Source organism: Octodon degus, unplaced genomic scaffold, assembly GCF_000260255.1.
Source record: "Octodon degus isolate 3935 unplaced genomic scaffold, OctDeg1.0 scaffold00321, whole genome shotgun sequence".
NCBI lineage: Eukaryota > Metazoa > Chordata > Mammalia > Rodentia > Octodontidae > Octodon > Octodon degus.
Window position 1 is genome coordinate 832,353 of NW_004524897.1, and position 16,238 is coordinate 848,590.

General features: G+C 34.0%; 1 protein-coding gene across 1 annotated transcript in view; it reads right to left on the reverse strand.

Annotated features, from left to right (window-relative positions):
- Positions 1-182: 182 nt before the first annotated feature.
- Tbc1d8b (TBC1 domain family member 8B) overlaps positions 183-16,238 on the reverse strand; it is a 97,265-nt gene continuing 81,209 nt past the window's right edge. The window contains exons 15-21 of the mRNA XM_004647724.2: positions 11,376-11,444; positions 10,978-11,218; positions 10,043-10,108; positions 8,286-8,369; positions 6,932-6,988; positions 5,156-5,253; positions 183-3,015 (exon numbers count right to left, since the gene is read on the reverse strand). Coding sequence (XP_004647781.1) covers positions 2,620-3,015; positions 5,156-5,253; positions 6,932-6,988; positions 8,286-8,369; positions 10,043-10,108; positions 10,978-11,218; positions 11,376-11,444 — 1,011 coding nt within the window. The 3' untranslated portion in view covers positions 183-2,619. The remainder of the gene's footprint in view (positions 3,016-5,155; positions 5,254-6,931; positions 6,989-8,285; positions 8,370-10,042; positions 10,109-10,977; positions 11,219-11,375; positions 11,445-16,238) is intronic.

Below are 16,238 nucleotides of genomic sequence, written 5' to 3' on the forward strand. Positions count from 1 at the left end.
TCAATACCCACTATAAATCTTTTCTTACCTAGCCTAATTAAGTGTAAATTCTGTTCTCTGCAACTGAATACTAACTGGAACAGAATGAAAGTCCTCAAGTGATTTCTGAGTTAAGCATAAATAAAAACATAGCACAGTAAATAATATTAATTTCTTTAAGCAAACCATTTTCATATTTAATATAAGAGATTTGTGATATTTATTCTTATAAAGAGAAGTAAATTCACTTTATTACATTTAACATAAGGTATAATGCACTGGTTCAGTATGACACAATTACATAAGATTTTTGACATTTAGAACAGTTCATTTGCGTAAGAAGGCAGCAGCTATAAAACTATATTCAACTTGTCTCCTACAGACTCAGAAAATAAATTTTTCTTTTTAACTTGGTTTTATAATTTTCTGCAGCTCCAAAATCTTTTTAAGTACTTAATCTTATTTAATCTATGTTAAAATAAATACTAAGTAAATATTCACCATCTTTACTTTAAATAATGTCAAATATTAATAATATATGCTCTTAAAAAGTATTCTTTGTAAATCCAATGGACAAAATACTCAACAAAGTGTATACAATAATGTCTTTCTGTACATTGACTTTATATCTTTCTAGAACTACTGTAGCATAATTTAACAATCATTGCTAATAGCAAATTTGATAGCTTTAATACAAACTATTAACAAAGTCTTTATAATCCGGATGTATTTCCAACAAATCATTTCCAACTAAAGGCATGGATACTTACCAACCATCTCAAGTGGTAATTTCCTTGAAAAGGCGAAGTGATCAAATTATCATAAAGACACTACTAGTAAAGGGTTTCACCAAACCCAACTTATGAATTTACAAAGGCTTAATATGAAAATTTTTTAACTTCTCTGAAGGTAAGATTGAATGGTTACATGCATCTTTGGTTAGGTTTTGTTCACAGAATATTCTTGCCTAAGGCTTGCTGTCCTAACTCCTGCTCAGAAAAGATGACTTTTCATGTTCCTGAGGAGGTCTGCCCTTTCACTGTTTTACATCTAGAAAAGTCAAAGAACTTATAACCAAAATCTTCTATGAAGAAAGAAATTCCATAGGATGATTTCTGCCCCATTTCCTAATTCAATTATAAAACTGCTCTTGTCAGAAATAGGACAGAAGAGTGGATATATATAGTTAACTTGTTTTCTTATTTTTACTGGTTTCATTTTTTTTAAAGTGCCAACAAAGTCCACTATGTCAATAATGGACTGTCATGGTGTGACTGAAATGTAAGCAGCATAGTGTACATAAAATTACATATCTAAATCAGTCAAAAAATTTTTAGATAGATGCTGGCAATTATACACATTACATTGGCAAGCATCACATGTAGTATACTTTATATGCCTGCCAGACTAATACAACAACTCAGTTTAATTGTAACTATTTATGCTTATTATTTAATGTAAATTAAAATGACTGAGAAAACACAAAATCTAAAACTATTGAGACAACTTGCAACACACTGTGACAAATACAACAAACAATAGTGCTCTGAAGAGTAATTTCTCAGTCTAATGAGAAATCTATATACTTAACTGAACTATTTCTTAATCCCTTCCAAAAGGTTAGCCTTATCCAGTTTAAATTCAAGTCCAATATCTCTTCCCTTTCTGTCAGTCTAGTGTTTAGTTTCCTTGATTTTTTTCTGAGCAGTAAAAGAGATAGCAGCATGGATCGACAGCTTCTAAACTCTTCACATGGAAAGAATGCTCAAGTTACTAAAAAATCGTCTATTAGTAGACTGAACAAAATTAAAGTTAAAATTTTAATAATATTTCAGTTAGATAACCTAAAAATAAGGGTCCTGAATGGTAATCTCCACGGTAAGGGTAGAGATCTAAGAATCTTTTTTTTTTCTTCCTGTGGTACCAGGAATCAAACTCAGAACCTTGTTCTTGCCATGCAGGTACTGGGTCACTGAGCCTTATCCCCGACACTAACAACCTAGTTTTCTAAAGCATTCTAGTAAGACTGAGGCAATGTGGAAAACAAGGTCTATCGATATGACAGTTGAGCATCACTAATAAACAAACACATTTCAAAATCATTTGTGTGTATAGTTCAACCTGGTAATTTGCTTACTAAAAATGGAATGGTGGCACCCTCTGGTGGTTCTATGGAATATCCTCCCTTGATACTTACTGTATATCTTCTGAAATATACAGTATAGAAAAACCTTGGTTTGTGTTCATTTCATTTGTAATCCAAAGCACTTGTATGCCAAAGCAACACGAGAAGAACCAGTTGTGATTATGTGATGCTCGGTGTGATATATTACTCTTACTGTAAGACACTGTTTATTTATCAAGTTAAAACGTCTTAGAAATGTTTGCTTGGCGTATAGAATACTTGAAGATCAAGTTACTCACAGTCCAAGGTTTGACTGTAATTGTACTTGAGAATATCATAATTTGAGATCACCACAAATGAATGAATAATTATGCTTTTGAATATCTTACTCCTTTTTTTCTTTCAGCACACTATTAGCAAGATAAATTCCTGAGGCCTACTCTCAGGAATAAAGGTAATAGGTATAGAAATCTCCTCAGTAAACCTGTCTTTGATGTCAATTCCTTTTAAGAAATTTACACTTTGGTTCTAGATCTCAACTGAGAGGTTTTTGCATTTTCCAGCTTGGCTTTTAAATCTATAGGTTTTTCAAAAAACCTCACCAAGGCTGGTTCATTCAACAGAGAGGCAAGAATCTGTTCAAATGCAAATGACCACTGAGCTTCCTCCCTAAGAGAGGAAGGATCTTTGTCCAAGTGGCTGTCTGTTTTCCTTTCACTGGGTCCTCCAGCAGCACAGACTGTACCAGAGATTGCTTTGGCTGATGATGTAGGGCTATGTAGTTTCCTTCCAACTTCTTCCATCTTGAGCAAAAGGCTTGTTACAACAGCAATGGCTTGATACAAAGCTTCTTCTTCAGGGTCCTCATGAAATAAATTATAGAGGGTCTTTGAAAACTGAATAAATTGTGACTAGAAGACACAAATTAGAAAGATAACATTTTAATATTACATTTGACAAACATGAAGAGAACTTAGAAGGAGGCATGCTCCTTGGTAGAATTTATAGTGTATAACCTTCAACCAAGAACTGATGATTAATGCCAAAATAAATCTTGGTTTTAGAAAGATGATTCAATCACAGGAAAACATTTCATTTAAGCCTTCTTGGTTACTGCCTACAGTACATTATATTTGCACTAATTCCTGGACAGCTGGCCACCTTATTTCAATGTTAGGTGGCATTTCTTTTAATTGACTTGTTTTTGGTGTACACTGATTACATTCCTTGTGGGGAGCTGGTCCATGTACGTAATGATACATCTTACTTTTAAAGTACTGTAATTCCCTAATGTACATAAATCATTAATTCATTCTAACAAAAGGATTAAGAACAAGTTCCACATGATCTCTTCAAAGGGCTAAGGTAGGCTGCTTAGTTACGATGACAAATTTAGGGAAAGATGACTTGTGGGACTTAACTAGTAGTGCACAGTAGCTCTAAGGATACCACATGGACAAGCTTCTCTTCAAAGATGAAGGGGGGCAAAAGTGGAGAGAAAATAGTTGGTCACTTATTTACCCATTATTAATCCAAAGATAGTCCTATAAACTATTTTTTTCAATGTAAAAAAGCAATTTCAACACAGGTGTCACATAAGTTAATCACCGAATCAGAAAAGTTTATCTTAACACAAAGCATATACAAAGGATATACTTCATAAAAATATATTGTAACAAATGCTTATTTTCTTTCTTATACTTCTATTCATTTATAAGAATTTTAGAACAAATATCCTGTATTTACTCATTTTAAAATATACTTAATCAACTGCCAAGTTATGTAGTCCATTAAGAAGTACTAAGAATAATTTCTTTCTTTCTTTTTTTTTTCTTTTTTGGTGGAACCGCAGATTGAACTCAGGTCCTTGCGCTTGCCAAGGAAGCACTTATTCTACTAAGCCATCGCCCCGGGCCCTGAGAATAATTTCTTATGCCCAGTAACTAGCAATAGGCTTGGTATCCAGTAGGCATTAAAAAATGTTTACTGGATAAAAGAACATTTTCAGTAATTCTGGAAATGTTCTACATACATTTTTATATGTACATAAAATTTCATAAAAAGGCTGGGCAAATAGCTCAGTGGATTAAAGTGCCCGCAAGCAAGCACAGGGGCCGGGGATTTGATCCCCAGGCCTGCCATGCTGGCCCCACCCCCAGGGCATGCTGAGATGGCAATTGAGATGGTGTGGTGGCATGTGCCTGTAATCTCAGCTCTTGGGAAACTGTAAACAGGCAGATCACTATGAGTCCGATCTAGTAGTGAGACCCTGAACACCCTGTAGACCCTTCCCTAAAAAATACAAAAAAAGTTTTAAAAAATTAATGAGAGGGACTATATAAACACTAGATGTACATAAGTGTTTATAGCAAAAATTCACTAAAATTTGTTTTCTTCTTCCATGCTTCCTTAAATCTTACAAAGATAATACACAGGTCTTAGACATGCTTTGTTTATTTATTTTTCATTTATGTATTTGGTATGGGGTCTTATTACACAGCCTGGACTGTAGTGATCCTTCTGTTTTTAGCCTCCCCAGTGCTAGGATTACAGGTGTGTGGCACCACACCCGGACTTGGTCACTGACTCAGCACATCCCAGGGGTGGGGACAACGTAGCATGCTGGACCCAGGATCAAACCCTGATCCTTGTGACTGCCAAAGCATGTGCTTAGTCCACTGAGTTATATTGCTGGTCTTATTTATTGATTTAAAATCTTTTATTTACTTGTTTGGTACACGGTCTCCCTACGCAGCTCAGACTCATAGTGATCCTCCTGTTTTCAGCCTCCCCAGCACTGGGATTACAGGCATGCACCAATCACCATGCCCAGTTTTGGTGGCCAGCACAGTATACCCTGGTTTTTGAGGCCTGCACGCCATGCAGTATGGGGGACTGAATTCAGGTCCTTGTGCTTGCCAGGCAGGTGCTTAGACACCCACACTATCTCTCCAGCCCATATGATTTTAAAATAGCATTCTAGAGTTGGTTATGCTCATAGCCAATTAAAGATGTAAGAACTTAAGACTTGTCCCCTTGAAAATACTATACCTGATTCATTCTTGGCAAATCTTTAATATTTTCTTCTTTTTTGAGCAGCTCATCTTGCCACTGACTTAGGTATGCTTGAATGTCAATTTTTCCTTTGCCTGGATGAGGGCAATAAAACAGTTCATAGTGAATAGGCCACTATATTTCCCCAAATCTCAAGAATAATGATTATGATTGAAAGATATTTCACCAACATATGAAATTTTATCTTTTAATCCAATAAATGATCTGAATTTACCTTTTATGTCACCAATTGGTTCTCAGAATACTTTATTTTTTTTTAGACTAAAACTTACTTTGAGAAAGTTGGGGACTACAGAAAACATGGTGAGAGCAAAAAAGGATGTATATATATTAAAACAGTACTCCCTCAGCTGACAATGCAAATTTCATGGAGTCATCCTCATACATACTAAATTTAAGGCACTTTCTGTATTACATTCTTATACAGATAACAAAGTGGTCTATGGTATCTGTTTCTCAAAAACTCAAAACACGAATCTTTAAAGAGTTTAGTTAAGAATGTTAAGGTGACTTTTTTTTTAGATTTTTTCCCCATAATTTTATTGAGAAACAAATAGCAATGAAACAGTTTCAAACCAAATTGGTAGGACAGTTTCAATAATTAACACATTGCACACATTCTTCCTAGTGGTTAATTGCTGTACAAGATAAGGACATGATATCTTATTTACAAACACTATTAGAACAAATCATTCTAAAGAAAGTTAAGGTGACTTTTAAATAATTATTTATGAGCTTCTGAAACCTGGAGAAAATATTGGTGAAGTTTAAACAGATCTTTAGCAATGAATTATTTTTAATGGTTAATTCAAAAACATAAAAATAATTATAGGTGTTTAGAGAGTGATTTGACAGCCTTTATCAAATATTAAATGTGAATACCAACTAGTCCAGTTTTTTTTTCTTTCTGAGACGGGGCCTCATTATGCAGTTCAGGCTGGCTTTGAACTCACTTTGTAGCACAGGCTGGCCTAGAACTTAGAGCAATCCTCCTGCCTCAGCCTCCTTAGTGCTGCAATTATAGGCATGTGCCACCACACCCATCACAGCCCAGTATTTTATACTTCTGAATTGATCCTATCCCAAAGAAATGTTTATAAAATTAGCCTTAAGCTTTTTACCACAAAAATATTTGTTAAAACATAACTTGAAATAAAAATAACTGGAAACAACCAAAATGCCCATTAGTATTGGCCTACTTACTGAAATAAGTTATGATCAAAACAAATAATAAAATATTCTATACCAGCACAAAGTAGATTCAAATGTATACATGTGAAAAGTTTTCCATGTTAATCACACAATCGAAAATCAGCAAATTATAGAACAGTATTTATGGAGTAATTTTTAAAAGGGATGTCTAGATATGTTTGAGCATATTAGAAACAGATCTAGAGAGGATACAGTCAAAAATGTTTTCAGTCTTTAATTCCAAGTGGGGTTGGTGGGTGGAAATATGAGGACTATTTACAGTCTCAGTTTGTTAGAATTATCTATTACTTTAGTGATTAAAAATAAATACTTCTAAAAGAAAGTAAATTAATATGGGTTACTTACTATTGTATTTTCTATAACTTCTGACAAATATTATAGGAAGAAAGAATTAAGTTGTTAAAATAAAGAAATTGAAAATTTTCTCAGGATCAATCTATAGTCTGTAAAAGGAATCAATCTACTTTTCCCCCTTTTAGTTATCCCTAATTGTATAAGCAATAATTTAATAAAAGAGATTATATTCCCAGATCATAGTACCTTTTTCAGGGCTGTGTGTTCCTGAATTTGATTCTTTCTCATTTGCAGTCTTGGACACTAGAAGGAAACAGGACAACTGAACGTTGTAAAATATTTAACAAATATCTTTTAAAAGTAAATATGTATATAATATTATTTCATATGATATAAAGTATGTTATTTTATTTCAGTAAGCCAATCTTACCCGACCTGACCCCGTCACTGTTAGGCAATACATTAAAAAACTTTAATAGAAAAAAAGAATACTGAGGAAGTATCCGTATTTTAAAAAATTCTAGAAGGAAGCAAACTAAATATAAAGTATTTGTTTCTCAGTGATATATTCCTCTTTTTGACTTACTTTAAATTAAATTATACTGATTTTATTATTATGAAAAAATTCTAAAATTACATATACAGGAAGTCGGAAGAATGCATTACAATTCCTGAGTGTGGCAATAACTCTATGTTTAAAATTGTACACATCCCTTCTCTGTGGATCTCAGTGCCCTTATCTATAAAATGAAGAGATCTGAGTAGATGATTTGTAAGATCTCTTTAAACTTAATATCCAAACATTTAGCATATTGTTAGGCATGGTGATGCATGCCTATAATCTCAGCACTTGGGAGGCTGAGGCAGGAAGATCACCATGAGTTTGAACTCTGTTTGGTGTATATCATAAGTTCAAGGCTAGCCTAATACATACAAATAAGTTCATATTACTTCCAAATAATGTCTGGGAGACAGACTCATTCCTCTATCTTATATCTTTGGTGCCTTATAGTAAGTATCTACTGTTTGAATAATAGTTACAACATAAAAATGGTCTGATATACTTTAGAAGTTTCTTTAACACATTTAGAAATCAAGTATGATTTTCTTGTAATTCTCCAATAAATATAAAAATTCATAAATCTAAGCCTCTAGTCAGGAATTAGTAATTTGGCAGTCAAATATTTACGAATTATGTTAAGTGTTACAGTAGTATAAAAGAAGCAAAAGGTGTAATGAACCCCAGATTTATTAGTAGTAGCTGGGTAAGGAACATCCAAGCCGGAAGATATCTACAGGTAAATAATGATCAAGACAGATAAACTAGCTAGACACGGTGGGATATATCTACAGTTGCAGATATTTGGAAAGTTGATGGCAGAGGAGGGTAACTAAAGACTAAGAATTTGACTTTGGTGACTCTTATTTTATTTTTCTGGTGGACCCAGGGATTGAACTCAGGCCCTTGCGCTTGCCAGGGAAGCGCTTACTCTACTGAGTCATTTCTCCTCCCCGCCCAAGACTAAGAATTTGAGATCAGCTTGGAGAACTTAGCAAGACCCCTTCTCAGCGTAGGTTAAACTTTTAAACAAATATTTACCATGGAGCTGACTGAAATAAAGTATTTCTTCTGTAGAAAGTTCATCTCCTTTTGAAGAGTCCTTAGATGTCACTTCAGTATAAGCTGAAAACATATAATCCAAATCACACTTACTAATGATGAGGGAAAGAGATGGGGTCTATAATGGTCAGACGAGTTTGAGAATAGGAATTACAAAAAGGGATTTGTAACAAAAATGTAAGTAAAGAAATATAAAAGGGATACTCCTCTATTGTATGGCAAATACAGAAGTACTTGATCACCTTGAGTTCTAGTATTGCTTCTACTTGCTGTTTTTAGTTTTCTGAGAGCCATTACAAGTTGTAATAAGAAAATCTAGCATTTGGAAATCTGAATATACTACCTTAGTCATTTAAAAAAAAAACTTGAAGAAAATGAAATGTATGCTTCCTACCTGTGATTTGATAAACATACAATGTTTTTGCTATTTTTGATACTTCTACAGTGTCCTTAAAGTATATTACAATGGCAACCTAATCTGACAATGTAAACTCCTTTTAGAATTAAATTGCTGGTGTTTTTCCTTTTTTAAAAAATATGTTATCTATGATTTCAATGTGGGAAGGGATAAAGATACCTGTTGGTCTGGTAAATAATGTTTCCTGGCTAAGCTAAAAAGATTTAAAAAAAATATTTTAAAAGGGATCTCAGGCATAGATTTAGACAATTATGAAGTGTTCTTTGTTTTGATGAATTACTTCAATTAAACTATTTTTTGCATTATTGTTTCATTTTAAAGCCTAAGCCTATTTTTTCAAAGTAGGAATATCTCGGACTGGCAGCCTTTTTTGATCACTAAAGAAAAAAACATATACAAACTGAAATAATATCAAAGTTCTGAGGTAGTTTGGTAGCATAGAAAGAGAAATGAACCTTCAAGTAAGAAAAACTAGTTTGATTCCCAGCTAGGCAATTTATGAGCTATGTGATCTTTAGCAAATAATCTACTCTTTCTGACCCCTAGTTTCTTTGTTAAAATTGAAAGGATAAGATTACCTTTCAAGGATATAGTAAGGCTTAAAAGAATGCAAGTAAAGGGGCCAGGGAGATGGCTCAGTAGAATAAGCGCTTCCCTGGCAAGAGCAAGAGCTTGAGTTCAATTCCTGGTTTCGCAAATAAATAAATAAATAAAGAAAGAAAGAAAAAAGAAAAAAGAAAAGAAAAAAAGAATGCAAGTAAAGTAAATGTCTTGATGAACAAGTGCTCAGTTAATGGTAGCTTTTAGTTTTTTTTTTCTTTCTAAATATTTAATATTCCCTCTTATTTCCTGCTTCCATTTTCTTTTCTTTGCACATTACTAGGCAAGGGGCTCTACCATACAGCTACATCACCAGCCCTTCCTGGTCCCATTTTGCTTGAATAATGGTACTGTTTTACAAGCATGGTCACTTACCTAAAATTGATCTCTAGTCTGATCACAATAGCAACCACAAAAATTCAACATTATATCAACATTCAAATGATATGTAATTCTTATACACAGACTCTCAATAAAATAATTGCCCACTAATACAAAGCTTGTAGGCCTCTCCATCACTCAGACTCTCTTGATTTCACAATGTCACTGTACATAAGCAAATACAGTGATAATATCAATGGAGTGTCACTGCCATAATGAAAAAATGACCTTATATACTGATAATTATATTATCTGATAAAATGAAATTGTATCTATAAGCATACTAGTTAAAATGAAATCAAGTGCTATATATCATTAAAGAGTGTTAAACACTTACCTGGAGGAATATGCAGCTTAAAAAGCAATTTAAGCTTCTCAGTAAAACTTCCATTGTACATTATGTCTGTTCAATAAAATTCAGTTGAAAATAATCATGCATCATCCAAATAACTTCAGCAACACAGATTAATTAAGATACAGATACTAACTGGCAATTAGGATTCAGAAACCTTCTGTTACTTAAGCTAACAGATAAACAACCACCCACCAGCCAGATTCCCTCCTTTTAAGTGTGTATAAGTAAAATATTCTATGAAAGGAACAAAATGCTCTCATGACTATCTAGCTCCTTTTCCCCAATCTCAGACTTCTTTTTCTTTTCAATGAGGCCTTATACCTATCTGATGTAAGAACTGCTCTTTAAGGGCCAATGCATGACAAGAAAGCATTACTGGGGGAGTCTGGAACAGCAAAGGAACAACATTTACAGGTATAATGTATTGACTATTGAATGTTTTTTTCTGAGACAGGGTCTTGCCAGGTAGCTCAGGCTGACCTTGAATTCACTGTATCTCAAACTCTCAGCTTCCTGACTGCTGAGATTACAGGTATGAGCCACCATACCTGGTTCACTGACTATGTAATGGCACAACATGTTTCCTGAGTAATTTTCTAGGCTATGTCATTGGACATTTACTGAAGAGGAAAATCTCAGTAGCATCCATGTACTTAAGCGTGGGAAAGTCAGGATATTCTCTTCCTTCATGTCAATCATTAGAATATTCACATGGAACAGCCTGATTTTCTGAGAAGGTTGGGGCAAAATGAAATCAATATTCTTAGATTTAGTAATAAACACAGAAAAAAACCCTATAATTATTAAAGTTTAAGACAATGTAACCCAGGTAATATAGTCTGACTGAATTGTTATTAGTACTAAATACCTTTAGGGATATTTTTTTTTGCTTAAAAAGTTGTAAGATATTGGCCTACCAATTGCAGAAGAGAATTCTTTGAAGTTTATGAGGCAATCAGAATTTTCATCCAATAATCTGAATGTCCATAAAGCCAGTGAGTCTTTGTTTGCCGAATGAGCCCAGGGACTCAACAAATGATACAACCCTCTGAACTGCTGGCAGTCAATCTGATATTGTTCCAAATATGGCAGGCTGGGGTCATGATGCTTTAATACCGGACAACCCAAACACCAATAACAAGACAGAAACAGCTCTTTCTATTGAAAATAAATAAAAAGAAAAAGTTATGAAATCAGAAAAAGGATTGCAGATTTTCTTCTTTTAAACATATCTGGCAAAAAAGGTATTTAAGGATACTTGCAATGAAATTCTACTAAAAGTGCATCATTTTTCATTCATAAAGCATCACTGTACCTTAAAGATCACATAAAGTTCGTCTAATTCATGAAGGTTCAATTTCACATCTTGTGATACAACACGTAGCTAAAAAAAGATTAAAAACAATTTAGAATTTAATATTCCAGCATATAAATGCAGCCACTCATAAGTCTTCCTCTGCTAGAAGAAAAATTATTCTTTTGACTTTTGAAAAATAATAAAGATAAAAGTTACTTTGTATTTCTAAAATGTTATACTCAAAGCACAGCTCGAGTCTAGTCTGATAATGTACTTTGACAATCATCTGTTCATGCCTAGAAATCACTGCTGAAAGATATCATTGTTTATACGTACAAACAATGATATTCTAATTCTCATTCTATATATTCCTTTCTTCCTAGATCAGTAATTTTTCAAGTCATCAAACACTTGAAAGGCATCAGACATGTATTGGCTTCCATCCCCAGAAATAATAAACTTAGAAAATATGTAATTTTATCTCACTTTATAAAAAATAAGCACTGATAGTGAAAGTATTATACCATTCATGAAATCTCAAAGCAAGGGGTCAGGGATATAGCTCAGTGGCATAAGCACTTGCAAGCATAAGGTCCAGAGTTCAGTCTCTGGTACCGCAAAAAAAAAAAAAAAAAAAAAAAAAAAAAAAAAGCAAGGGTAAAGACAAAAGCTAGGATTAAAATAGAACATTAAAAATATAGAATACTCAGATAAATAAGATGGAGTGTTAATTAAAAAAATAGAAAAATCTCAGGCGAGTGTGATAAAAGAAATCACAATTAAACATTGATAACAAAAGGATAAGAATGGATATGTGGGTCATTAAAAGCACCCAACATGGGCTGAGGAGATAGCTCAGCAGTCTAAGCACCTGCCTGGCAAACACAAGGTCCTGAGTCTGATACCCAGCCACCAAAACCGGGCATGGTGGCACACACCTGTAACCCCAGAGCTGGGAGGCTGAGACAGAAGAACCACTATGAGTCCAAACTGCATAGCAAGACTTTGTATTGAACGAATGAAACAAAAGTACTCAGTGTATAAAAGGTATAGATTGTGTACGCTTTATACCAGCTTATCTGAAAACCTAGACAAAATAGGTAATTCCTTAGGAAAATATGACCAAAATTACTTCAGGGGAGCAGGAAAATAAAAATAGATGGAATTGAAAAAACCTGCCTCCCACTCAAAGGCAGTAGCTAGGATACATGAAGAACTTAAAAAATTAATTTCTTCCAAATAGAAGATCCAATTAAAAATAGGCAACTGAAATGAACAGGTACTCTCCCAATGAAATAAAAATAGTCAATAAATAGATGAAAAAATATTCAACACCTCTGGCCATTAAAGGAATACAAATAAAACAATATTGAGATACCATCTAACTCCAGAAAGAATGGCCATCATTAAGAAATCCAATGACAAATGCTCTCTGGAGAGGCTGCGCGGGTGCAGGTGGGGTGGGGCAGAAACCGTTCTACATTGTTTCTGGGAATGTAAACTAGTATAGCCACTTGGAAACCAATATGGAAATTCCTCAAAAAACTAAATATAAAAATTCCATTTGACATTTGTTATGGCTTATGTCTAAATGTCCTTCCAAAGCCTCATATGGTCAGAGGTGGCTGGATCTAGAGTGTGATGCTGGGGTTAAGCATGTATGGATTACTAAATTAGCTCACTCATTGGTGCATAGTTCTTATTGTGAGGAATGGGAAGGCCCATCCTGGGCATGAGTGCTTCCCTCTCTAAGAGCAAGTAACCTGGATAGAATATAAGAGAGCAACAAGGCTGCTCTTTTGGCCTGCTGCTTCCCTTGCTTGCTGTCTTCTGCATTCCTTGCTTGGCCATGGACTCTTTCTTCTGTGATGTTCCTTTTCCATGCTACCTGCCTTGTAGCCAGCGGACTATGGACTGAAACCTCTACAAACTGTAAGCTCCAATAAACCTTTTAACTTTGGGTGTTGGGTATTTTGTCACAGCAATGAGAAAAGTAACTAAGACACCAGATATTCCCCTTCTACATATCTTCCCCAAAGAATTAAATATATCATATTACAGTGATATATGCATACTCATGTTCATAGCAGCACTTATCCTTTGAAGTAGCCGTATGCCTACCAACAGATAAATGAATAAAAAAATTTGGCATTTATACCACATGAATACTCCCATAAAAAAGGATAAACTTTGAGTCTTTGAAGGAAAATGAATATAACTTGAGACCATAATGCTAAGTGAAATTAGACACACAAGCTTAAATATCACATGGTTTGTCTTATGCAAAACTGAAATTACAAATAAGGAGGAAAACAAAAGGTAGATAATAGGAAACAGATAAATTTTTGCTTAAGGGAAGGAGAGCAAGAGATGGAGGGCATGGGGAAGGAAGGGGAAAGAGGATAAAAAAAGAGTTAAGACATGTTATGTACATATACTAACTCCTTGTGAGGAACATAATCATGATGTACTACTGCAAGCATGTACCAATAGAAAAAAAAAGACTTACAGACAGAAAATCAAAGACTTAATAGTACTGGGCGGCTATAATAGGTTCCAATACAACATAAAATTAATATCACTAATATTCAAAGAGCTCTTACAAATCAGTGAGAAAGAGACAGTCTCAGAAAAGGGAATAAAGGCTAAAAATAGGCAATTAAGAAAAAAAATGGAAAAAGCCTAATAATATGAATAATTATCAAAATGCAACATAAATTACATTTAATTTTTCTAAGCTATCAAATTGGTACGAATTAAAGATCTGGTGTTAGAACATGGAAAAAGGGCATTCTTACACATTGTTGGTGAAATTATAATTCAGTGTAAATGTTTTGGAGGATAATTTGGTAGGACCTGTCAAGTTTTTGAGAGTCATACTCTTTTACATAGCTTCCATTTGCATGAATCTATCTTACAGAAATACTCTCACAAAGAATATATACAAGGGGGTTTAACTTATGCGTATGGTCTCTAGTTGCATCCATTTAACTATAAGTCTCCAGATCATCCTTCTTTATGGCCAAGTACTACTCCGTTGTAAAAATACCACATCTTTTTTTTTTTATCCATTCCTCATTTGATGGGCATTTGGGTTGTTTCCAAGATTTAGCTATCATAAATTTTGCTGCTATAACCATGGTGCACATATTTTATTGTCATATGATGCTTTAAATTCTTCTGGAAAAATACCCAGAAGGAGAATAGCTGGGCTGAATGGGACTTCTACTCCTAGTTTGCTGAGGAATGTTCATACTGATTTCCACAGTGGTTGCACCAGTCTACACTCCCAAAAGTAGAGAAGAGTTCTTTTCTCTCTACACTCCTGCTAGAATTTGATATTGGTTGACTTCTGGATGATAGTCATTCTTTCTGTGGCTAGATAAAATCTTAGTGTTTTTTAATTTGCATTTCTGAAATGACCAATGATGTTGAACATTTAAAGGAACAGTTAAGAAAGCACAAGGGCCAGAGTTCAATCCCTGGTTCCACAAAAAAAAGACTGAAATATATATAATCCCTCTCCACCAACATACATATTTATGTGTGGAGATACAGAAAAAAAATGTGAAATGATACATATCAAATCACTTTAAGATACTTACTCTTTGGAGTGGAGAACCGCTACTTGTTACATTTCTGTAATGCTTGAATTATGTACAACAAGCACATATAACTTCAGTAAACATTTAACAATATTAATATATAAAAAGGAAGGGCTGTGCTAATTATGTCATAATAACATCACTGAATTACTTAATTGAAATCTAAACCTGGAACCTTCAAAAATATTAATCTTCCTAGATTTGTATCTCTGAAGAACTTATCCTTAAGCAAGTAGGTTTACTAAACAACATAAGTTCAATATAAACGTCTTGGTTACTTTTCTCTCATTACTGAGACAAAATACCTGATGCCCAGAGTTAAGTAAGGAAAGGTCTTATTTATTTATTTTTTCCCATATTTTATTGAGAAACAGCAATGAGACAGTTTCAAACCAAGTTATCTAATGTACCCTTCAGATTCCATTTTCTCTTTTAGGTTCTCACACTAAGGAGACAATATGATGTTTGCACATGCAGGTCTGATTTATTTCACTTAAGAGTATGTTCTCTAGTTATATACATTTACCAACAAAAGACTCAAATCTACCCTGTTTTATAGCTGAATAATACTCCATTGTATAAAAATGCCACATGTTCCTTACCCATTTTTCAGTTGATGGGCATACGGATTGTCTCCGTGATTTAGCAATAAGAAATTGCACTGCTATAAACATGGGTGCACACATATTGCTGTGGTATGAGGTTTTCAGTTCTTCTGGAAAAATACCCAGGAAGGGAATAGCTGGCTTGAATGGGATCACCAATCCTAGCTTTTTAAGGAATCTCCACACTCATTTCCATAGTAGTTGTACTAGTCTACACTCTCACCAACAGTGGAAAAGGTTTCCTTTTTCTCCACAGCCCCTCCAGCATATGTTATTGGCTTACTTCTTGACATTAGCCATTCTTTCTGGCTGACTTCTTTCTGGGGTGTTGTTTTAATTTGTATTTCTTGAATGACCAATGATATTGAACATTTTTTCATATATACTTGCCATCTGTATTTCTTCCTCTGAGAAGTGTATATTCATCTCAGATGCCCATTTTTGGATTATATACCCTTTTATTTCTTTTCTTCTTTTTTTTCAAAGTTTTATTGATAAACAGCAATGAGACAGTTTCAAATCAAATCACAAGTACAGTTTCAACAAATAATACACTGCATATATTCTTCTTAGTGGTTAATTGCTGTACAAGAAGTGGACTTGTGATCCTATTTACAAACACCATTAGAACAAATCATTCTATTCATTAAGAGAATGCAACTATATATCTA